Here is a 25,749-nt window from a genome sequence, read left to right as displayed (position 1 = left end):
AATGAGATAATTCATGCAATGCTATAAATCCAGGGTCTCATATACAGTGAATATAAATAAATACATAGTAAAAACGGAAACAATAAGACCATCAATAAAATAAATCATAGACTGACAACGGTTATGTTTGGATTCTCCAAAGCACAATTCCACTTAGGTTGGAGAGTCAGCTGAAACGAGGCTCCATAGGTTCATCAGCTAGAAAACACGATTCAGATGCTCCTAAAACCACACTTCCCAGCAGGCACCGGGCCCAGCGTCTCTCTTTCTCTCACTTCCGGGGGTGTCACGTGACTCGCCGGCAGCACCATGGCGGAAGCGGAGGAGCAGGTAAAGCCTGCAACTGCCAGGCTGGGGAAGGGGAGAAAGGGGGAGGCGTCTGCGGGCGGGGAGTGCTGCGTGCGGAGGTCGGGGGCTGCTGCGGGGCGAGGCGGGCCGGCGCGGGGCGGGCGGACGGCGAAAGGCTGTTTCGGGCAGCCGAGAGGCGGGAGGGATGGGGGCTCCAGGACCACACGCTGGGACGGCGCCCCGACACACCCCCAGCGTTCCCGGGGCGGCCCTTCCTTTGGCGCTGCCCTTGCGGCCTGTGCTCCGAGAAATTTGGGCTTCAGGGCAGCTTGGGGGGTCTCCTAGGGACTGACTGCCCGTGAGAGGCGTCAGGGACTTGAGTTTTGAAGTCAGGTGACTGTAATTTACATTCCTTTCCTCTCGAGGTAGGACAGAAGAGCTGATTTGCCGGAGGGCTAGGAGAGAACCGAGGATGAGTTTGTTTCGGGTCTGTTTCAGTTAGTTACAAAGCTAAGTCATTGTTGCAACCGGCAGTGGTTAAGTGCGTCAATTGCGGAGCGTTAATGTCTAGGCTGCAGTGCTGGTTGTGTTTCTTAGTATGTGACTTTGGGCTAGTTACTTAACTTTTAAATATAAGATGGCTGTAATAATAGTACCGTCCTCGCAGGGTGGTGTAAGATGGGACGAGTTAGCACACAAAGTTAAAGTGTTGAGGAAAAGTTGGGCTCGGTAAAAGTTGCGTGAGATTATTTGTTGCTGGCAGGACATCAGATGGCAATGTTCGGTCATGCGGCACTGGGATTAAGAGAAGTTAGGGATGGCAATAGAGTTATTTTCATATGGTTAATAGTGATAGCCAGACAGTAGCTGAAATGACAAAGTAACACCAAGAAGCCTGAAAAAAACGAAGGCCAGAATTGGGGGAAATACCTTAAATTTGCGTTTCCAGTGTCTTTTCAGCTTAGCACTGTTTTTCCTTACAAATTAACAGGGCCATCATTTTCCATAATTGCTTCCAAACAGTGACTTGATGGTGAGCTGTTTGGTATCATAATAAGAAATTTATTTAGTTTAATAATTTGTAACATTTGCAACCTACTTCACTTACATAATGAAAACTTGCCCCATGTGCATTCGGTGTATGCCAATAAATAAGAAACTTCCCCAGGGGGAAATTGTTTGGGTCATCATTGTGGTAACAGGAGAATCTCCTACCTACTACTGGAGCCTCCATTTTCCATTTCAAGCAGCGCAAAGGGAGATGCTCATTAAGCACATGACTCACTGCTGGGTTTAATGATAGGGTGAGATTGGTTTTCACACTGTTCATCTTTTATGTTAATATCATTTTTTGGTGGTTTGATTTAAAAGCAAAAAACAAAGCTCCTACGTGCTTAGAAATAGTGTAGTAGAAATGGAGAGTTGTTCTTCGTATTTACTACTGTTTTGTGCAGATGAGTTTGGCAAAGCTGATATAAAAAGAGACTTAGAAAATTAATGATATAATAAGAATGCTCTACATTTTTACAGCACTTTCTAGTTTAAAGAACCCTTTCACCTTGCATTTGGTCCTCACAAAAGAATCTTTTGGTAAATTTTATTCTGGTATGTAAGTTCAGTCAGACACCTCTCGTGTTGTCAGCCTTCCAGTGGCTTTCTGTTGCACTCTGAGGAAAAGCCAGAGTCCTTACAATAAACAGTCTTGTTGCCCTACAGGACTTTGCCACACTGCTCCCCAACTCTGTTCTTGGACCTTATTTTCCGCTGCTCTCTTCCTTTTCTATCATTCTGCATCAGATATCTTGGCTTTCTTATTCTTTCAACAAGCTAGGCATGTACCTGCCTCAGGCCCTTTGCACATGCTGCTTCATTTTTTGACCCCAGATATTAACATGGCTTTCCCTCTCAATTCCTGCCTGTCTGTGTCCAAGTGTTATCTTTTTGAGTGAGACCTTCCCTGACTGTTCTTTGAAACCTCCTTCCTGCATTATTTTCTCCTTAGCGCTCATTGCTGTCTAATATATTGTATTTTAAAATCTTTTTTCTGTATATTTCCGTATTCATTTCTGTATATTTTTTCCTGTAGAACGTAAGCTCCACAATGGCAAGGATTTGTTCACTGCTGTATGCCTGACGCCTAGAAAAGTGCTTGGCTCTCAACATGTGTTAAATGATCACATTTCACAGATAAGCAAATTGAAATTCAGCCAAATTAAGTAACTTGCTCAGGCTGATGTCTGTAGTAAACCTCTAGTCTTTTGTCTCTAGAGCTTTTTATTTATGTTTATTTCTTAAAAAATGTTATTGAAATGTAGTTGATTTAACAATGTTGGTTTCAGGTGTACAGCAAGGTGATTCAGTTATACATGTACCTACATGTATATTTTTTTCTTTTCAGATTCTTTTCCATTATATGTTATGACGAGAAATTGAATATAATTCCCTGTACTATACTGTAGGTCCTTGTTCACCCTGCTTTTTAAAAAATACCTAAGAACCGAATTCTAAATCATTTTTTACTTTGTAAAGTGGAGTTAGTTCTTATCACCTTAATGAGTTTCCTCCAAGTCATTATTTCGCCTGTGATGCTTATCAGCCAGTATATGGTTAGAGCCAGCATTTGTGCCCCAGTGGTGGCAGTGTCATTCTCAAAAAGACCAGTAGTCTGTTGTCAACAGCAGAAAGAAGCTAACAAGTTGTTCTTTTTCTTTTTACTTTTTTAAAGAAAGCTAGTAAATAATTGTCATTATGTTATTAGTACATTATAGATGAAGAATGATTAGACTTTTCTCCCTTTGCTTGATTTGTGCATTTTTGCATTTCACATAGGAAGCCATTAAAATATGACCAAGGTAGTAGGCCTTTATTATTTAGTTTTTTGAAAGCTAAAAGTGCACAAAAGTCGTGTTAAATAAATGTGCTAATTGTTCCGTTTTGCTTCTTTGAACCATTTAGACGTCATTATGCCTCCCTGAATGCTTTAAGAACCAAGATGGGTATTAACAGTAACTATGATGAACAGCTTGGGGCAAAGTAAAGTTTTTTCCCTTGGCACTGTGTACCGTCAATGCAAACAGCCCTCCAAGATGAACAAGACAAAACTAAACATGTCCTCTTGACTTTTCTGAGCATCATATTTTTGGTGATTGCCCTCTTACCCTCCTTAATTTTAGGAAGAGCCAAAATAGTGAGCTCTGTACTGAGTTAACATAGCAGAAAACAATTCACAGACTCAAACTGAAAATCACTTTTTGGACATGGATGAACTTTTTTTTAAAAAGTCATTGAGAAATCCTTGTCTATGCTGAGTATGATTAAGGTTTTTAGTGAAAATTACTGCATATGTATTATATAGTTCCCAGAACTAGTACTTGGCATTGTGCCTGGAAATCTTCTAACAATTCCTTTTACCCAGCTCCAAAATGATTTATACTTGACCTTCATAATCATGGATAGATACCCAACAGTATTTGTCCATACCTCTCTCTGAACAGCAGAAGTCTGGTTGTTTCTGTATTCGTCTTATTTCTCCTGCAGATTGCTGAGTCCTCAGGAATAAGGACAGAGCTTACTTATGTCTGTATCTTTCACAGCGCCAGTGCTTTCCAGGTACTCGGTGCTTAATAAAACGTTTAAATGGATTTATTAGGGGGAGAATAGCCTTCTGAATTGAAAATGTCAAATTGTTTTACGTTAGGTTAGGTAGAATTTGTGTTAACTTGTTTTATCTTACTTGAAACTTTTGAAAGTTACTAATTCACATGAGTTGTAGATTACACTTCTTGTATTCCTGCCTTGGCCAGCTCCTTTTGGTAACCTTTTCATCTTTCCTACCAACCAGCAGGGAACCCGGTCCATTAAAAGATTTGGTCACTCAGACCATCTATTCCTTGACCAGATAGGAGAGTTCCTACTTTGAATTTCCCCCTACATCTGAGAAATTAGGGACATTCTGTCTGTATCGGAGAGGATTTTAGGATTATCAGAAGGTACATTCATGAACATGTATACCCCCACGTGATTATGCGCTGTGTATAAAGTAAAAATCAAGTCAACAAATATTTGAGAGCTGCAGTTTTCTTGCCTGTAGGTTGGGGATTTTATTCACCAGGACTGTTGTATGAGATGAGATAAAGTATGTTAGAGTGCTGGGCCGAAGTGGTTGGCTTGTAAATAGGACAGTGATTTATCACTCAACCTTGGACTCTGCTTAAGTGTGCACAGTTCTCTTTTCATAAAGTTTGGTCAAGACAGATCTTTTAAAAGCAACTTTACTAATAAATAACTAAATGAAAAACAAAGCCTTGAACAAGAACTTGCAGGATTAGAGAAACTTTGAGATGGCCCACTCTTTATACATCACGTAACTAAAGCATTGTCACAAATTAGTTTAGCTGGGAGTGCTTATTACCTTGTGAGTTTTTCCTCTCGTCTTCTTCCGAGTTGGTTGGCTAGAGGCTGATGTCGCTAGAGGGGCTTGATGAGTGAATGATGTTAAGAGGTAAGAGACCAGGCTCATTCCTGAAGGTAGCCATGCATTGCTTTGGTAGCCTTGTGGACAGAAGTGTAATTTTTTTCAGGCCACAGCTGGGCTTGGGAGGTATGTGCTGGTGCTGAGAGGAAGTCTCAGCATGTCCTGGAGTGAATGTTCTCGATTGATACCAGTAGCCACAGGAGGCTGCTCCGAGAGCCTGGTTTTTCTGGGAGTCCCAGGTTTCTGAGATGTGCATTCCTTGAGGTATCAGATTCTACTACTGCATGATTTTTGGTGGGGAACGCAAGTGTGATTTGGTTTTGAATTTTTGAATTGAAATTGCTAGTGGGAGACTTAACATTTTTGTTTTAATGAAGCATGTAAGTGGGACATTTGCCCTTATCCACCATGTGCCTATGTGAATGGATTCCGGTGTAGGAAAAATTTTTCCTTAGATTTAATGTAATTTTTTGAAAAGAATAGTCAAGTGTTCTTGTAGAGTTTGAGAGGTAGGAGGAAATAGGAATCTAGCTGTGGCTTAGTGGCTCAGTGGGCAAAGCCTTGTTTCGTTGAGCTAATAAAGTGCAGGAGCTGTCAGGGACGGAAGGGATGCTAGAAGTCATTTAAGTTCAACCTCTAAGCCTCAGTGTTTTTCCTCACAGGTCTTTGGGAAATTTCATGATGCTCCTTGTAAAACGTTCAGCGTCACGAGAAATACATAATAGACGTTCAGTAAAGACGTCGGAATAGTGACTATTAGTATTAGGCAGACTGTGTCCGTGTCCAAAATAGTTAGATCAGGTTGGTAGATGGACAAAACCAGGAACTGGGGATGGTTAGCGCAATTTAGAAGGGTTGGCATGTTACATTTCATTAACTATCTGGAGAACTGTCAAGCAGTAGAATTGGATTTTTTAGGGGTCGTATTAGGGCTAAGAACAAAAAGTTACTGTGGAGAGATTGTAGCTCCACATTAATAAAGACTTTCTAATACTTAGATTACCATGAAACTAAACATGCTGCCTTGGGATGGAGAGGAGATCCTCATATTCATCGTGGCTAATGACTTAACTATAATAAAATTCTTGGTTACAAGTAACATGCCCATTTTACCGATGAACTTTGAGAGCAGTGACTATTATCCACAAGGCTGTTCTGGAAGCAGCCTGAGTTTTTAGTTTCTCCCACCTCTGATTTTCGAGGCATGAAATTAACATTTTCAAACACCCGATTTGTGTTTATCCTGCAATCCAATGTACATTTTGTGTATTGGGTGATACATGCACCCAGCTTTCTTAACAATGTTCCATGTTTTTTGTCCTGAAAAAATATTAGTTGTATCTAAAATGTCCTTGCTCCATTGTTTTGGTTTTTTTTTTTTCCATCTTGTGGATTGTTGCAGAATGCCCCCATTCGGTGTCAGCACATTAGTTGTAACCTTTTATTGCTGTTGATATCTATACGCACGTTAAGTAAATCTTCATTTTGCTGACCTCTTTGAGGATGCATGGCATCAGCAGATTCTCTCTTTCAGTGGACAGGTGAGAGATTAGCAGGATCAAGTCCATTTTTTTCCCTCCCCCTTTTTGCTTTGTTTTCTCCAGAGCAGCAAGATTCATCGTCTAGCAAGAGGGGAACTGTGTTAAATGGCAGAATTTGTCTTCCGGTTAATGGTTTAAAGAGGGGATGTAAATTACACCGCTCGTTTGCAGGGTGCCTGATAGGTACCACCCTAGGGGAATTCTTTTGTAAAAGCTGTTTAAACCAGACGATCGTTTTGACTCAGCCAGATTAATAGCATAATAATTAAGAGCACAAGAGCTTTGCAGTATAAACATTGGCTCAGAGATAATTTGAGATGGTATTTTCCTCTTTCCTTCTGAGATCAGTAAGCCTGCTTTGCCAGACGGATTTCCGTCTTTTGTAATGGAAAAGCCTTCCGTGTACTCACATGGCAAGTTCCTGGGGTCATTTGTTAACCTGCTGACCCCTCGAGCGAGGTCAGCAGGAGCAGTGGGTCCCTGTGGCCCTAGAGTGGCCATCTCAGCCCTGCAGGGTGTGGAGAAGTTGTAGGAGCCTGCAGGAGTTGGACCGTGTGGATTTCTTTAAAGTGTAGTTGCCAGTTACCTCCAAAAAGGGCAGATGGGTTCTGGTGGTGGGGACATGAGGACTTTTTTTCCTTGAAGATATTTTTTCTTCTTGTGTCATATATTCTGACAGTTTTTCTCTATGCTTTGTAGGAAACCGGGTCTCTCGAGGAATCTACAGATGAGTCTGAGGTAAGGTGGTGATTCAGGAGCCTTGAGATTTCTAGCTAACCACATTATCTCAAGCTGGTTGTGCCTTGCTAAATGCAACAGTCCTCGGGGGGTAAAGGAGAGCCATATGATCAAGCCTTGGGGAAGAACTGGTTGTCTTTGAAAATACAAAATGGATTAGCTTTAAAAATAAAAGGAAAAGGAACAAAAAGGTTTTTCCTCATTTTGAACAATATTTTCACCTGGAGCATGTTGGCAGTGAGGAAATTGATGCAAAGTTTACAAACTGATCTGGACACTTTAAAAACCTATTTTTAAAAATAACCACTGTAAGGTCTGCGGTATTTACTCTATTCTTTTAATAACTATGGCATGCTCATTGGTATAATATCTGAATCATTGAAAGTATAGTTTATTTCATAAAACAGACAAACAAGGGCCTACTGTACAGCACAGGGAACTATATTCAATTTCTTATAATAAGATATAATGGAAAAGAATCTGAAAAGAAAATACATATGTATGTGTATATGTGTGACTGAATCACTTTGCTGTACACCTGAAACTAACATTGTAAATCAACTATACTTCAATACAAAATATAATTTAAAAAAGGAAGTATAGCTTATTTCATAAAATAAAAAGGAAAGTACCTTAAAAACTCTTAGGGAGCTCATTTGTCTTAAAGATTGCATTTTAAGGAGAAAAAGTAATATGTAAGAGAAGGCTTTTTAAAAAATTTCTTCTCAAGGTTGTGCCTAAAAAATAAGTTTAAGCATAACACTGATTAATTAGCTTATTAATGTTATGGATGGACTCAGTAATAATTGCATTTTTTCCTTTTAGTGCTTCCTTTGGCTTAGAGGAATGTAAGAGTGATTATGATAATCTTTTGGAAATCCACAGCAATGTGACTGTAGCTAATATGATCTATTAAATTTGGGTTGATATTGCAGATAGTTATAGTTTGCTTTTGGGGGAAAATGTTGCATTTACACATATTCCTCTGGAGACCATCTTATAGACTATGTCAACATGCATTTGTAGTTTGGCTATAGAGTTGTGGTTCCTAATGTTCTGTCTGCTAAGGATCTCTGAATCAGGCTTTAGGGCCCCTGGTAAGGCTTTACTGAATTTGCTTAAAGACAGGATAGAATAGTTGTTAATTTTTAACAAAATGTTGAAAGCATTTCAGATCACCATTCTTATTTTTGGAAAGCTTCCCTTGACTGAGAACCCTGTGTTCTCGGGATCACTGGTTCAGAATCCCGCACAGCGAGAGCCCCGTCCACAAATTGCACTTCAGAAGTGAGAAGGATGCTGACAACCACCTGAATCTGAGTCTTTCCACACATCCTTCAGATCCTAAACGGATCCACAGGAGAGGCAAACAGAAGGATGTGTGAACTCCCGCCTCCAGCATAATTAGGAAACAAGGAGTGCTGTACACTTCAGTGTAAGTGGGGAAATAAATATCCGAAATTACCAGAGCCAGCTCCGGAGGGACTTTGGAGCTGAGCGTCAGATGGATGGGGATGAGGACAGTGCAGCTGGCAGCTGAGCCCCAGGGCTGGCAGAACACAGAGGAAACTCACTCTCAGGAAGGAGGGGGCCCCACCCTAAACGGGGAAGTTGCAAGAACAGATCTGACACTGGTGGGTCTGAGCACTGGCTATTGGAGAATTGAAAGGAAGGGGTTTGAAAAGGCATGAAACCAGGGGTGACAGTGTTGGGACGAGGTTGTTCCTGAAGATAAGGGGGAGGCATTCCCCAGAGGCCTGGTGGTGAAGGGAAAAAGAAAAAAACTGGAAAATTAAGGGTGCTTAGAAACAAACAGTATCTTAAAAGCAGGAGATTGACCTAATCTTCTCACCTCACCACCAACAAAGGATGCCACTTATGAATGAAAATGCATTTCATTTACCATTGTAACTAAGAAACCTAGTAACCCCCCCCCCAAGTACCTCACCCCTCCATGGGAGCAACTATTGAGGAAATCTCAGACAGTTAAAAATGGTCTCAAATGGCAGGTAACATCCATACAAAACTTCTAGAGGAAAAAAACCGAAGTGAGAATCAAACCTTTTCAAAGAGAACACTCAGCATAACGCTCCATCGTGAGTTAAACAGCATTTGCAGATATGAAAAACCATCTTAAATTATCTTGGAAATTTAGAATCTCTAAATAGAAATGGACAAAAAACTGGGAAGTTAAGGAAGAAGAGTTGACTACACTCAGGAAAGAAACGGAAGGAAAAGATACTTTGAAGTGAAGAAAACTGAGACCCCAAAAGTAGCCTGACTGTCCAGTGTCGTAGCGGCTTCGTGGGAGGAATGGGTCCAGACTCCAGTCCCCAGACTCTGGGCTCTTTCGGTCATCTTGCCTTCCAGCCCTGGTGCCGTCTGCTCAGGATGGTGCCTCGGGTTCCTTCTCTGCTGTGACATGGGGCATAGCACTCAGCCCTTCTATTCTTCAGTTTCTTCATGTCGATTAGAGAAGATTGATGTTTTCAAATCATCTTGTCCAGCGGCTTGCACATGGGATGCACTCTGAATATTAGTGATGCTCTGCTTATATTTTAGATACGATGCAGGTAGCTAATTTTACAGCCTGATGCTTCTACCTGAGGGCTGGGAGAGGCTCCGCAGTGGCTCTAGGAAAGTGGTTACCCTCCCAGATGTCACTGATTCTGATGAGTTGATAAGACAAGGAAAGTAGTCAGGCTGGTGCTAGAGCTGAGTTTAGACTCTTGGGTATGATGAGTTGGTGTACATTCCAGTCTTGGGTGAAGTTTTTCTTGGGTTTCCAGGATAGATATTGTGAGACCCTACTTGGTTGCCAAACAATCTTTCTTCTTCCTTCTCTCTTCTTCCCATTAGGTTTTATAACTGTTAATTAAGCTTTCTCAGAGCAGGCATTTCCTTTATGTACATACACCTCTTCTTTATTCGGGTGCTCAGATGATTTCTGTTTCTTTGAACAGCAATATTTAGTGTTTTCAACCATGTATTATAAAAGTTTATTTTTGTATCACTTTATGAAATGCTGCATTTCATATAAACGGGGCTTTTTGTGTGTGTGTGTGTGTGCGCTCATTAGGGCTTACTTTATTTGCTTTGATGCGCTTTTTTTTTTCACCTTTTTTTTATTCAGTTATAGTCAGTTTACAATGTTGTGTCAATTTCTGGTGTACAGCACAATGCTTCAGTCATACATAAACATACATATATTCGTCTTCATATTCTTTCTCACTGTGAGCTACTGCAAGATATTGAATATATTTCCCTGTGCTATAAACTTGTTTATCTGTTTTATATATACCTCCCAGTATCTGCAAATCTCAAACTCCCAGTTTATCCCTTCCACCTCCCTACCCCCGGCAACCACAAACAAGTCTGTATTCTGTGTCTTTGATTAATTTTTAATTGTGGTAAAACATACATAACATAAAATGTACCATTGTAACCATTTTTAAGTATACAGTTCAGTATCGTTAAGTATATTCACATTGTTGGGTAGCTTGTCTCCAGAACTTTTTCATTTTGCAGAACTGAAACACTGTACCCATTCTCCTTCCCCTCAGTGGCTGGCAACCACCTTTCTACTTTCTGTTTCAGAATTTGACTATTCTGGGTATGTGATATAAGTGGAATCATGTAGTATTTGTCTTTTCATGACTAGCTTGCTTCACATAGCATAATGTCTTCAAGGTTCATCTCTTTTGTCACGTGTCAGAATTTCCTTCCTTTTTTAAAGACTGAATAGTACTCCATTGCATGTACCTATCACATTTTGTTTATCCATTCGTTCATCAATGAACACCCAGATTGCTTCCACCTTATGGCTGTTGTGAACAGTGCTAAAGTGAACATGGTTATACAAATATCTCTTTGAGACCCTGCTTCCAGTTCTTTTGGATTTATACCCAAAAGCAGAATTGCTGGATCACATACTAATTCTATTTTTATATTTCTGAGGAACCACTCTACTGTTTTTCATAGTAGTCACACCAGTTTACATTCCCACCAGCTGTGCACAGGAGTTCCAGTTTCTCCACATCCCCATCAGCACTTGTTATTTTCCTTTTTGTTTTTGATAGTAGCCATTCTGACAAGTGTGAGCTGATATCTTCTTATGGTTTAATTTGCATTTCCCTACTGATTAGTGATGTTACGCATCTTTTCATTTGCTTCTTTGCCATTTGTATATCTTTGGAGAAGTGTCTGTTTAAGACTTTGCCCATTTTTTAATCAAGGCTTTTTTTTTTTTGAGTTGAGTTCTTTATATATTCTGGGTATTAACCCTTTCTCAGGTATAGGTATGAATATCAGATAGATATCTGGATGTTAACCAGCGTTCATCTATATCAGGTAGATAGAGGTACAACCCAACAACCAGTGGATAGGATGAATGGATAGAGGGATAGATAGATGAATACATATAGGTCTGTAGAGTAGAGTTATATGTTATTTATCCATATCTCTCTATATAAAGAATATAAATAATATGTGTAAAGAATATATTTTAATGTATCTATATCTGTGTATCCTTTTTTAATTATGTGATTAGCAAATATTTAAAAAAATTTTTCTCATTCCATAGATTGCTTTTTGACTCCGTTGAGTGTATCTTTTTTTTAAAGGTTCAAAGATAAATTTACTTTAAAAATTTATTTTTTGAAATATTTTTATTGAAGTCTAGTCAGTTTACAATGTTGTGTCAATTTCTGGTGTACAGCACAATGTTTCAGTTATATAGGAACATACGTATACTTGTTTTCATATTTTTCACCATAAGTTACTACAAGATATTGAATACAGTTCCCTGTGCTCTACAGTGTAAACTTGTTGTTTATCAATTTTATATATAATAGTATCTGCAGATCTCAAACTCCCAATTTATCCCTTCCCATCCCCTCCCCCCCCGTAATCATAAGTTTGTTTTCTATGTCTGTGAGTCTGTGTCTGTTTTGTAAATAAGTTTGTTTGTCTTTTTTTTAAGATTCCACATATGAGTGATGTCATGTGGTATTTTTCTTTCTCTTTCTGGCTTACTTCACTTAGAATGACAATCTCCAGGTCCATCCATGTGGCTGCAAATGGCATTTTTTTCTTTTTTATGGCTCAGTAGTATTCCATTGTATAAATATACCACAGCTTCTTTATCTAGTCCTCTGTCGATGGGCATTGAGGTTGTTTCCATGTCTTGGCTGTTGTGAGTGTATCTTTTGATAGAGGTGTTTAATTTTGATGTAGTCTAATTAATCTACTTTTACTTTTGTTTCCTGTACTTTTGATATCATATCCAAGAAATCATTGCCAAGTTCAATGTCACAAAGCTTCCCCTTGTTTTCTTCAAAATTCTTACTTTAATATGTATTTGAGAAAAGAATTTTGAATGCTCAAAATTGTCCATGTTTTTCATTAATCTTGAATACTGCAGCCAAACGAAATGAAATTGCTGTGAGTAGTATAATTTAAATGCTTGAAAATGGTGTTCATGTCAGGATGTAAAACTTTAAGAATTGTAACTTGTTCTTTGCATTTCAAGTAGAAATTCAGAACCATATGACACCCGAGATAGTAAATAATGTTATTTAATAAGCTCCATAGTTAGGGATCTTGCATTTTTGTTAGTACTTAATTAATCATGGCAAATTTTGTAGGATAACTAAACTGGTCATCATATCTAGGACTTTTTGTTAATTGAGGTACTGGGGTTTGAACCCAGGACCTCATGCATGCTCGGCATGTGCTCTTCCACTGAGCTATACCCACCGCCAACCTAGGATTTTTGTTTTTAATATAGCTTCTACTGTTTTTTTTTCCTGCCTTGATATGATGAGCCAGACTATTTCTTCGATGGTGTTTCTCTTGAAGAGCATAACAAAGAAGTGTATCATCTTCAAAAGGGTTTCATTCCCATTTTGAAGCTCTAAGATCTACCTTGTCAGCACTTCGGGCTGGCTGCTGCTGCTGCGTATAGGTGTAGCAGAGTGCTGCGGGAACAGAGTGGATGGTTAGTCAGGATTAGTTTCATTAGCAGTTTTCAAATCTATTGGGTGTAAGATAAGCTGAGGGATACATGGTACAACATGCGGAATTTAGCTAATATTTTGTAATAACTGTAAATGGAAAGGAATCTTTAAAAATTATATAAAAATTAAGAAAAGATTTCTTATGGAAGATGGAGCTGGACAGAGAGGCTGGACAGGTCCCTCAGAGGGAGGGAACGTACGTGCAGAGGCTGGGTCGTGGAAGCGCATGCACGCCCAGCCGGCTGTGATGTGCTCTGTGTGGCTGGAGCACAGGAGGAAGCTGGGGACGTGAGGTTAGACTAGCAAACCAGGGTAAGAGTGTGAAACTGCCCGTGTGCCTAACCTGACAGTTTGGACTTGACCCTGTGGACATGGCAGTGGGGCGGAGGGTCGGCAGCCAAAGCCTTGATTGTTAGGGGCTGGGATAGGGGCTGGTGACGATGAGCTGGAGGGAGAAACCCATGGCAGGCAGTTCCCGTGGAAGTCCCCATTAGAGACAGGGACAGGGGCCTGGGCGAAGAAGACCAGGAGGAAACACTTCTCAAATTCAAGGAGCAGGAAGTGTGGGGTGGTTTGTGGGAGATGAGCTAGATGGGAGAGTCAAGAAGATTGCCGAAGTATCTAGCTTAGCTGTGTTGTAGGAAGCAGGAAACTCCACTGTTAGAGAGTTAGAGAGGAAGGATTCTAAGCCTAAAAGTCAATACCTCTACATTCAGATGATTTTTTTTCTTCTCAAATGTGGTGCTTTTATTTATTTATTTTTGTACGTCTATATGTTTATTGAAATGTAGTCAGTTTACAATGTTGTGTCAGTTTCTGGTGTATAGCACAGCGCTTCAGTCATGCATGAACATACATATATTCGTTTCCATATTCTTTTTCACCAAAAGTTACTACAAGATATTGAATATAGTTCCCTGTGCTCTACAGTATGAACTTGTTGTTTATCTATTTTATACCTATTAGTTGGTACCTGCAAATAAAGGTGGTACTTTTTCATCCTTTGGTGACTCCTTTTATAATGGGCTTGTTCTGGCTGAAACGAGTAATAAACTTTCATATAATGTATATCTTTAAACAAGAGCAAGTGAGCAAACTAATATCTGGGATTTTATCTTATTTTTAAAATCCTACAGGTCATTGCTTGTAGACGAAGGTTCTGAGTGCTCCGTGGAGCAAAGATGGCGTCGTGAAATGAGCACAGTGTTGGGAATTTATTTTGATAATGAGGATCATTACAAAAGCAAACACATTCAGTGTAGGAAACAATGCTTCGATATATTAATCAGCCCTTTTGCTTCTGTTTTTAAGATGAAGAAACAAGGCTTAAGATGTTTAGTTAACTTGCCCAGGGTCATCTGGCTCGTAAATCGATTTGAATCAGCAGTTTGACTCCAAAGCCTGGTCTTAGGAGCCTCGTTGTGTTACCTCTGACTTCACTGTGACCTCTAACTTTATGCCAGACTCTTCCTCTATGTACTTTTATAGAACTGGACAGGACTTAAAAAACAAAATCTTCCTTGAAACTCCTGCCTATGTATAAAATGATATTTTGGGTGGTGTTACAGATTGTGGCTTATTCAACTAGTAGGATAAGATACCAGTTTCAGACTTGCTTTCTGTTCTGGGAAATAGAGGATTGCTAGCTAATTTACATATGACAATAATTCTGATAAAACTTCTGTTTTATCATAAAATAAATACTGTTATTTATTTACAAACTAATCATTATAAACATATTTACAAAATACTTATAAAATTATATTAGTTGTAAGTTACATCATTGAAAAGTATATCCTTGTCTGTGCAGAAATTGAGCTGCAAGAATGTTCATTACAACTTTGATAATATAAAAATTTGGAAATAGGCTAAGTATCTAGAAATAAGGAATTGTATTCTCTTTTAAATTGAAAAAAGCTTTGTACAAAATGCTATTTAGAGCGGGGATTGGCAAGCTCTTTTTGTAAATGTCTAGATAGTAAATACTTAAGCTTTGCCATCAAAGAGGTAATATTGAGGATATTAAGTAGGTATGTAACTGTATAAAAATGTAAAAACCCTTCTTTCTTTGTGTGTTGTACAAAAACAGGCTGGATTTGGCCGTGGGCTGTAGCTTGCTGATTCCTGATTCAGAGTGTAATCCTGAATTACACTCCAAAGTCCACATATGAGCACAGAAAAAAAAAAAAAGACTCTAAGACCATGTTATCACTGGGTCATGTGATTCTTATTTTATTTACTATCATCTGCTTTCATTTTCTAAATTTTTCATAACAAGTATGCATTACTTATATACTTAGCAAAATAATACAGTTAATACTATTTTTTTTTTTTTTTTTTACAAAACATTCATCTCTGTACATATTATAGTAGTTGATGTTACAATGTTACAGAGCTTTTGGGTTGCAGGGCTGTGGAACCCAGAATGAAATTACATGTCCTTCCTTCCCTACCTCAAACTCTAACGGGGGTTAGGGAAAAGCTTTGGTTTATTTCCTGGCCTCTTTATTTTATCTAAGATTTTATATAAAGCCAAATTGTTTTTAATAAACATTTTTTTCTTGAGATTTTTTAAAAAGTTAAACATTCTGAGATAATTATAAATCCACATGCAGCTATAAGAAATAGCACGGAGAGATTCTTGATACCCTTTGCCTAGTTCCCAAGGGGTCACATCTTGCATAACTCTAATACATCACAACCAGGATGTGAAGTGATATGGGATTGATATGGATATAATCTGTGGACCTTATTCAGATTTCACCAGTTTTGTGTGCATTCTTTTGCATTCCTGTGTGTGTAGTTGGTTATATGCACTTTTATCACATGAAGATTCGTGTGACCACCAGTGCAGTCAAGATACAGAACAGTTTCCTCACAAGATGAAGAACAGATTCCCTTGTGCTACCCTTTATAGTCAAAGCCACTCCCTCCCCCATCCCCACCCCCTGGCATTTGTCATTTCAAGCATATTATATGGATGGAGCCATAGAGTGCGTTGACCTTTAAAAATTGACTTTTTTATACTCTGCCACGCTTGTCTTTGAATTGGTGTGGTCAGACCATTCACATTTAAGGTACTTACTGACACATTAGGGCTTAAGTCTGCCATTTTTTTGTTTTCTGTTTGTTTCCTTTGTTTTTAATTTCTCTTGTTTTTCTTTTCTTCCCTTTCAGTGAGTTGCTTGAATATTTTTCTGGGATTCCATATTGATTTATTTGTAGTGTTTTTGAGTATCTTATTTTGTATGTTTTTCTGAATGGTTGCTCTGGGTGTTAAAATATGTGTACATACCTGATCAGTCTCCTGGTATCCACAACATCTTACTGCTTTTAGTCACATGTGGAAGCCTTCTGTTTATGTCCCTTTACCCTTCCCATTTTTTAAATACAATTGTCTTACGTATTTATTTTACATTCATTGAGCACCACATCAGTTGGTATTAAACTTTTTAATTCAGCCATCAAATACGACTTAAGAAACTCATGAAAAGGGAGTTACTATACTTATTGCTATTTTCATTCACTTTTATGTTTACTTTTTAAAGTTCTAAGCCTTTCTGTTATCTTCTGTCTTCTGTTCTTTTTTGTTTAGAAAACTTTGTTTAGCCCATTCTTTAGGGTTAGATTTGCAAGCCACAGATTCGTTTAGGTTTTCTTCATCTGAGAAGGTCTTTATTTCCCTTTCATTCTTGAGGGATATTTTCCCCAGATACAACATTTGTGGTTGACAGTTCTTGTTTTTCAGAACCTGAGAAATTATGTGCTGCTTCCTTTTAGCCTCCGTCATTTAAAATGAGAAATCTATTGTCATCTGAATTGGCGCTTCGCTATAAGTAGTGTGTCATGTTTCCTTGGCTATGTGCAAGATTTTTTTTTCTTTACTTTTGTTTTTTGAAGTTTAATTATGATGTCTCTTGGTGTGGATTTCTTTGGTTTCTCTTCTTTGGAATTTGCTCAGCTGATTGAATCTGTGGGTTTATGTCCGTCATCAAATTTGGAAACATTTCAACCATTGTTTCTTCAAATCCTTTTTCAGTTCCACTTTCTTCTCCTTCTGAGACTTCGATACTATGAATGTTAGCTGTTTTGTTACTGTTCCACAGCTCCGAGGCTGTTCATTTTCTTCAGTCTGTTTTCTCTCTGTTGTTTAGATAGGTAAATTCTATTGATCTGTCCCTAAGTTCATTGATTTTGTCCTTACCCTCTCTACAGTGGAGTCCAACCCATGAGATATTTCTTTTGGATGGTGTTTTTTCCTTCCACTTCTAAAGTTTCCATGTGTTAAATAGCTTCTGTTCCTTTGCCAAAATAGCCTGTTGTTTCATTTGTTTCAAGAGAATTTATAATTGCTTGTTGAAGCAATTTCATGATGGCTGTTCCAAAATCCTTGCCTGATAATTCCAACATCTGATTCATTTTGTTCTTACACATTTTAATGGCAGATTTAAATCATGAAGAATCCTCAATTACTTCCATTTTTTCAGATTCACTTCTTATTGCCATATGTTGTGCTCAGTGCTTTACATGGATTATTTAATTGAATTTGGACCACAGTCCCATTAAGTCTGCCTAATGTAACTGTTTGTAGTTACTGTAGTAAGTGCTTGTTACTACAGACAATTCCAAAATTGTAGTGGCTTCACACAGCACAGATTTATTTCTGAATAGAATCAGTGGTGCAGGGAGGGGAAGTTAAGGCCTTAACCATACAGGAATGTCATCGTCTTCCATAAAGTCTTTCCTATTTGTGGACCAGGTACAATGTGCTGTGGAATACTTTGGTCATAGAGCTGAAAACTGAAGCAGTTCTGCTTCATGGAGATTTGTATTTTTTTTTTAAACCCTGCTTTGAATAGGTTCTTGGTGTACTGTTTATTTAGAAGTATATTCTACCTTTCTAGAGTTTAGTGGATTGTACAAAGAACTTTGCAATAGAAGCATCAAATTGTTAGTCTGACATTTCAAGATTAGATTTGCACAGCAAAGTGGAGAATACAAGCGGAAAACCATCAGGCTAAAGCGGGGCGGCAAGGAAAGAGAAGAGCAACAAATGGGAAGTGACAGGTAGTGAGGTCTGCTTTCTGCAGGTAGGGGTTCCAGTGACCTTTTGTTATTCACGAATGCAGGTAACTGGCTAAACTAAGGCTTATTCTGCCGATAGGGTGTTCCTTTGCCGCAAGGATTTCCTGTAAATCACATTGCCTGGTCCATGGCGTGTAAGAACAGAAAGTTAACTGGTGTCAATCGTACCTTTATACTTTTTGTTTCCGTTATTAATAAACGTGCCTCCTAAGTGATGCCTGTTCAGATCTGGCTTAATTCTTGTAAATATCATACTTAGGAGGCCTTGAATATCTTAGCTATATTAATTTTAATAAACCAAGAGGACTAACAGATAGCTGAACCTATTTAAAATAAACCTATATGCAGTTTATGTTGAATGAGAAATTAATTTTAAAGTGCACCTCCTGGGTGCATCAGCCACAAGGAGAATTCTTTTCCAGTTTTGTTAAAATGAAAACCAGTCTTTGCGGACATCAGGAGATAGCTTTTTTAAAATCAGTAAATGCATCCCACAAAAATAATTTATTTTACCTGGTGGGTAGAACATTGTGAATCATTTATTGAAACTTAAATGGATTCTTTACATCTATTAATTTTAATAAACAAATTTATAGCAACCAGTAACTAAAATGGTAATGTACCTTGTCATGAGATTGATTGCTGAGAAGAGTGGGGCACGGGGTTATAATATTATATCCTTCGAAGCAGCCCGTGGATTAAAATTTTGCTTTTTCATTTAATGAGCTATTAATATTAACAGGTTCTGCTGATTATTGCATCATTCAGGCAAGGATAAACATTCCCTTTGAAGCATATATTATAAAAATTATATGTTTGGAAACTTAATAGAAACTTACTGGATGCCGGATTTGTGAACCTGCACTTCTGCCACTTGTTAGAGATTGAGAAGATGAACATGACTCTTTCTGGTATGATATACATCTGAACAGAATTTATAATCTCACTAACCTAGGAGAAAAATTATTTTAGGCAGCCCAAGATGGACTGATTATTTATTCAACCAATATTTATTGAATACTATTATGTTTTTGGTGCTAGGAAACACCAGCATTTGATGAAGGAGGTAGACAATAAACAAAAACGTGTATGTCGGTTGGTAGTAAATGTTGTGGATAAAAATAAAATCACATTGGATAAGGGACTGTGGAGTGCACCAAGGGACGCTGGGTGGTCAGGGAAGCCCTCTCTGATAAGATGACATTTAAATAAACTTCCAGGGGAAAGATCTCATAGGTAAAAGGAAGAACAAATCCAATACCTTGAAGCGAGGCCATGCTAGATGTCTTTGAGGATACGAGTACGGCTGGAGCACAGTGGTGAGAAATCATGTCTGAAAAGTAATGAGTTGCCAAGAACTAGAGCCTGTGAGTCAGTTTATGAACTTGGGTGTTTACTGTAAGTAAGATGTGAAGCTGCTTTAGTAAGATCACTTTGGATGATGTTTGAAAGGAGTCCAAGGAGGAAGCAGCGGGAACAATTATGAGGCTTTGGTAAAAGCTCTAGCTAAAGGTGATGGAGATTAAGGGTATTTTTTTAAAAGTAGACCCAATGGATTTCTTGACTAGGATGCAGAGGTAAGAGGGAGAGAGAGGAATCAAGGATGAGCAGCTGGAATGATAAGAGTTGTTGTCAACTGAGATGGGGGAGACTCTGGCTAGAGCTGGTGTTGGTGGTAGTTGGAGAGGGGGAGGTAAATCAGAAATTCCATTTTGGGTATTTTAAGTTGGAGATGTCGGTAAGACATCCAGGTGGAAATATCAAGTAGGTAGTTGGATGAAGAAGACTAGTGCAGGTCTGGGCTGAAGATAAGAATTTGTGAGTCAGTCAGCGTTTAGATGGTGTTTAAAACCTTGGAACTGGATAAGATCATTTAGGGCATGATGCATAAGAGGCCTGATGTCTGGGCCCAGGGGTGAAGAGAAATCATCATCTTTTTTTTTTTTTTAACATTTTTTTTATTGATTTATAGTCATTTTACAATGTTGTGTCAAATTCCAGTGTAGAGCACAATTTTTCAATTATACATGAACATATATATATTCATTGTCAGGTTTTTTTCTCTGTGAGCTACCATAAGATCTTGTGTATATTTCCCTGTGCTATACAGTATAATCTTGTTTATATATTCTACAATTTTAAAATCCCGTCTATCCCTTCCCACCCTCTGCCTCCTTGGCAACCACAAGTTTGTATTCTATGTCTATGAGTCTATTTCTGTTTTGTATTTATGCTTTGTTTTTTTTGTTTTTGTTTTTTAGATTCCACATATGAGCAATCTCATATGGTATTTTTCTTTCTCTTTCTGGCTTACTTCACTTAGAATGACATTCTCCAGGAGCATCCATGTTGCTGCAAATGGCGTTATGTTGTCAGTTTTTATGGCTGAATAGTATTCCATTGTATAAATATACCACATCTTCTTTATCCAGTCATCTGTTGATGGACACTTAGGCTGTTTCCATGTCTTGGCTATTGTAAACAGTGCTGCTATGAACACTGGGGTGTAGGTGTCTTTCTGAAGTAGGGTTCCTTCTGGATATAAGCCCAGGAGTGGGATTCCTCGGTCATACGGTAAGTCTATTCGTAGTCTTTTGAGGAATTTCTGTACTATTTTCCATAGTGGCTGCACCAAACTGCATTCCCACCAGCAGTGTAGGAGGGTTCCCCTTTCTCCACAACCTCTCCAGCATTTGTCATTTGTGGATTTTTGAATGATGGCCATTCTGACTGGTGTGAGGTGATACCTCATGTAGTTTTGGAGAAATCATCATCTTGATGCCAGTGAAGTAGGGAGTGAACCACTAGAGAGCAGTATCCCAGAGGCCAAGCCAGGAATGCATCTCAGGAGGAATGAGGCATGGTCAGTTACACTGCTGCTGGAAGGAGGGGCAAGATGAGGTCTAGGGCTTCACCCTTGGATCCATAAAGGCCATTGGTGGTCCTTATAAGAGCAGTCATGGTGGTGGTGGTGGTGGGACCTGGCTGGAATGGAGTCATGAGAGATTGAGTTGGCAGAATGTCTCTGATGCTTGCAGAAATTCTTGTACTATGTATTACAAAATGGTGATATCCAGAAGGCTCATAAAGGACACATTTGCTTAGTGACTGTTGAAGGAGATGATATGTATTTAGCACTTTGTCATTAAAAGGTGTTCAGTAAGCACGTTACTGCTGCTCTGTTGTTGTCCAGTTCTATGCCAGGTGCTTTCTTTTCCCTTTTTTTCTTTTTCTTTCCTTTTTTTTTAAAAATAAAGTATAGTTGATTTACCATGTTTCAGGTATATAGCAAAGTGATTCAGTTCTCTTTATATATATATATATATATTTTTTTTTTTTCAGATTCTTTTCCATTATAGGTTACTATAAGATAGTGAATATAGTTTCCTGTTATGCCAGGTACTTTCAAGAGGGCAGGAGCCCTGTCACTAGGTTTTCACTAGCAGAACTGCTTATGAGTGAATAAATGAATTGATTTCATGATCTTCACAATAATTATATGAAGCTGGCATTATATCTTTATTTTGAAGTGGTGAAACCAGGGCTCTTGAGAGACCTCTTTGTCAAAACCATATCCCAAGGACCACCTCTGGCCTCCTGACTCAAGCTGAGAACTGTTTTATCACAAACTGTGTCCTCAGAAGGATCATGATCTAATTTAGGGACAAGCAGTGAGAACTACCTTTTAGTTTGAGGTTTGGCTTGGGGACCCAGCTTCATTACCCACCATCATCTTTATCCTCTCTGATCCTGATACCAGTCTCCATAGTAGGCAGAGTAACGGTCCGCCATGGATGTCTACATCCTTATCCCTGGAAGCTGTGAATATTTTGTTACATGACAAGGAAGATTAAAAAGTTGCAGATGGAATTAAGGTTGCTAATCAGCTGATTTGGGGATCGGAAGATTATCTTGGATTATCCAGATAGGACCAGTGTGGTCGCAAGTGTCTTTACCAGTGGTCAGTGGATGTAGGGAAGATCAGAGTCATGTGATGTGAGAAGGACTTGACCTACTCTTGCTGGCTCTGAAGATGGAGGAGGGAGGAGGGGACCCACAGCCCAGGAATGCAGATGGCCTCTAGAAGCTGGGAAAGACAAGGAGCCACATTCTCCCCTAGAGCCTCCAGAAGGAGGCAGCCCTGCTGCCATCTTGATTTTAGCCCAGTGAGATCTGTATTGGACTTTGAGACAACAAATTTGTGTTGTTTGAAGCCACTGAGTTTATGGTAATTTGTAAACTAATGCAGTAAATAATGTGATCAAATGGTCTTGTTTTCTTAGCACTTTTCATGAGTCTTTAAAACATACAGAAAATAATTGTAATGAAATTGCTAATACTGTCGGGAGCTATACTTATAAGAACGTGTCTGTCATTTCTGATAATTGCTCAAGAATGTTATTTAAAGGAAAATTCTATTTGACAGTTCAGGCCTGATTTTACCCTGTGAAGGTTTCAAGGCATTCCTTTCTCTGCAGACTCGAGAAATGCTATAACAAATCTGAATAACACAGATTTCTTTTCATCCATGAGCTATTTCAGTTTTAGTGCAACTAGTTTTAAATACAGAGATTCACAGGCATCTGTGTCGTCATCATTCTTTACTTTAGGATATGACTCTCTTCTCCAAGACCTCAGTGGGTTATAAATCTCCCAAAATAGTATCAGAAGGAATGGGAGTCGGGAAACCTCTGATAAAGCTCAAGACTTCAGTCTTGTTGTCATCATTTCCATCAGTGGCTGGGCATTTTTGAGATACTTGGCCTGCGATGGGCTACTTCTGGTCTTCATAGGCGTCCAGGAGAGACTTGGCTTCAAGAGTAGGGGACTGTAGCATTTCCTTTTACTTTCTTTAATAACAAGATTCACACTTAGATGTGCTTGACGACATTTTTTTTTATGTGATGTAACAAACTCTAATATATCTTTATTTTTTGTAAGTAGTATAAAACAAAGAGATAGTTAGATGAGAAATACTATGTTTACTCAATTTTATGTTTGGAAGTCAACTCAAAAGGGAGAAAAGGAGTTGCACAGTTTAGACTTGGGGTCTGGAGTGCAAATGATGGTAATGTCTTTAGTAACTGATACTCACCGGATACTTACGTGATGCTGTGCTTTGTGCTTTACATACATACATTTATTACATTTAATTCTTACAACAATCCTATACAGTACACATTATCATCCTTCTTTCACAGAAGATGAGGCGACTGAGGTTTTAAGTAACTTACCCAAAATATTAGGACTGTGTATGGTGGAACTGGCATAAGAAAACTTTATTTTAGCTTATTTTCTGACAGGCTGCTTGATTATGAATGCCAATAGGTTTTTGAAAAATTTCTTTCCTTTCTTCCCCTGTCCTTTTTTTTAACACATGACGTTAGTAAACTTCACTAAGACTTTTTGATCATCCTTAGTTCTCATATCTCTTATAGCATCTCCTAGATTTTCTTCTTTCTATTTGAATACTTCTCGAAAAATAACGTTTCAGTATGGGAATTGGTGCCACAAGTCTCCTGAGCCGTTGTAAAGTGCCCTTGAGGCAGATCTGCAGGGAAGCAGCACTGGGAGGTGGTCGTCTCTACGTGGTAGGGGGAGGAATAGAAAAGACAGAGGAGTGAATGCAGGTCAGTCCTCACCCCTGCAAGGGCTACATCGTTCCTGCTGCTCCCTGTGCTGAACAGAGCAGCAAAACCTTAGGCACCTTCAGGGAGAGGTGGGTACCGGGTCTATAAACAGCTCCCCCTTCGAGATGGTTTCACTTGCCTCAACTTTCTCACTCAGGGATATTAGTCTGGAATCTCTCTTTACACATTTTTATACTGCTTCCAGGGTTGATTTTGGGGAAGGGGGCCAGCAACCCAGGCACGCTCTCTCTGTCTTGGCAAGAGCTATGTCTTAGTTAGAGTTCTCTAGAGACACAGAGCCAATGGCATCTATTTAGGACCAACAGGATCTGTGAGAGAGAGGGGTGGGGTGGGGAAAAGGCAGAGAGGGGGAGAGATTTGAGAGAGAGGATCTCAGAGAGATCCATAGAATTTGAGAGAGGATCTGACAGAGACTAAAAGGATCTAAAAGAAAAAGAGAGAAAGATTTCTTGTAAGGAACTGGCTCATGTGGACAGACAAGTCCTGAGATCTTCAGGGACAGCAAACTGGAGACCCAGAAGGAGCTGATGTTTCAGTTCAACTGCTAAGACAGGAAAAAAGTCACCCACTTGGAAGGCTGTTTAGGCAGGAAGAACTCTTACTAGGGGGATAGTCAGCCTTTTTGATATATTTAGATCTTCAACTGATGGGATGAGGCCCACCCACATTGGAGAGAGCTATCTGCTTTACCCATTCTACCAATTTGGATGTTAAAAATCTTCCTCACAGAGGCACCCAGAATGATGATTGACCAAATATCTGGGCACTCCGAGGCCCAGTCAAGTTGACACAGAATTAATCATTACAAGCTATTTAAGTGTTTTTATTCTTTCTACACGTCATCTTCAAATAAGATCAAACCGACAACTGTATGTTTTATTTTCACTTTCTTGTCTTTCACCTTGGCTAAAATTTCTAAGTCAGTTTTGAAAAATAAAGTGATAGTAGACCTCTTTTTATTTATTGAAAAAAAATTTTTTTAATCAGAAATGAGCATTTAATTTTATAAATGCTGTTTTGGTTTGTCAGTGTGGGCCTGTGGAATTTTTTTCTTTGACCTATCAAATGATGAAATCAGATTTCTCAATAGCCAGTCTTTGCATTTCTACAATATTTGATCTGCTTGATCACTGAGTTTTCCGTTAATGTATGCAGGATTTGCTTTGTAATATTCTGTTTTGAATTTCTGCAATTAAATACTTGCATCAGATGACTTAACTGTGTGTTTTTTTCCCTTTGTATTCCTCGGGAGTTTTGATATTAAAGGTTATGCCTCCTTTTCAAAATGAGTTGGAAAGTATTTGACATTTCACTATTATGGGATAATTTAAATAACTTAGGAATTTTCTACTCTTTGAGGGTTTTTAGTAGAACTTGCTACTAAAACGGTGTAGCCTGGGTACCTTTCTGCAGGAGATAGGTTGTACTTTGATGACTTTTGTTTTCTGTGTTTATTCTGTGGTTATCTTATTCTGTTTGTTTTTAAAAAGTGCTAACCCTTGGACTTATTAATTATTCAGTTTTCTGGTTTATGAATGCATTTTTGCTTTTATTCGTGTTCTCTGGTTTGCTGCATTGCCCACCTTCCGGGTACCAGCGTTCTCTTGGTACTGCAGTGCTTACAGCCGGGACTCCTAGCCTGTCAGTAATGTGCTACCCAGGTGTTGGGGGCTTACGGTCTCTGCCTGTAGGAGGGAGATGGAGGCAGATGGCCAGGGCTGAGGGTGCGGGTGTGGAAAAGCAGTGGGCAGAAGCTGCAAATGGTCGCCTCCTTCTGGAGAAAACAATCCCTAATGGGTGAGGTAGGTGTCTGCTCTGTTGAGTGGGGCAGGCTCCAAGTCACCAACACGGAGTTTGGTGGAAGAGCTAAAAGCATCTTTCTACATTTTGTGTGGGTGGGTTATGTTTTCTTAAAACAAATCAAGATGTGTCATGAGTTCAAATTCGTATTCAAT

General features: G+C 38.9%; 1 protein-coding gene across 3 annotated transcripts in view; it reads left to right on the top strand.

The window, feature by feature from the left end:
* The first annotated feature begins 265 nt into the window (after nucleotides 1-265).
* The window catches only part of VPS41 (VPS41 subunit of HOPS complex), a 178,280-nt gene continuing 152,796 nt past the window's right edge, over nucleotides 266-25,749 (top strand). For all 3 annotated transcript variants that reach the window (XM_045510866.2, XM_074367685.1, XM_045510843.2), the window contains exons 1-2: nucleotides 266-330; nucleotides 7,003-7,041. In XM_045510866.2, coding sequence (XP_045366822.2) covers nucleotides 310-330; nucleotides 7,003-7,041 — 60 coding nt within the window. In that variant the 5' untranslated portion in view covers nucleotides 266-309. The remainder of the gene's footprint in view (nucleotides 331-7,002; nucleotides 7,042-25,749) is intronic.

Source organism: Camelus bactrianus, chromosome 7, assembly GCF_048773025.1.
Source record: "Camelus bactrianus isolate YW-2024 breed Bactrian camel chromosome 7, ASM4877302v1, whole genome shotgun sequence".
Taxonomy (NCBI): Eukaryota; Metazoa; Chordata; class Mammalia; order Artiodactyla; family Camelidae; genus Camelus; species Camelus bactrianus.
The sequence above is the reverse complement of the archived record's forward strand: the minus strand, read 5'-3'. Positions and strand labels throughout refer to the sequence as shown.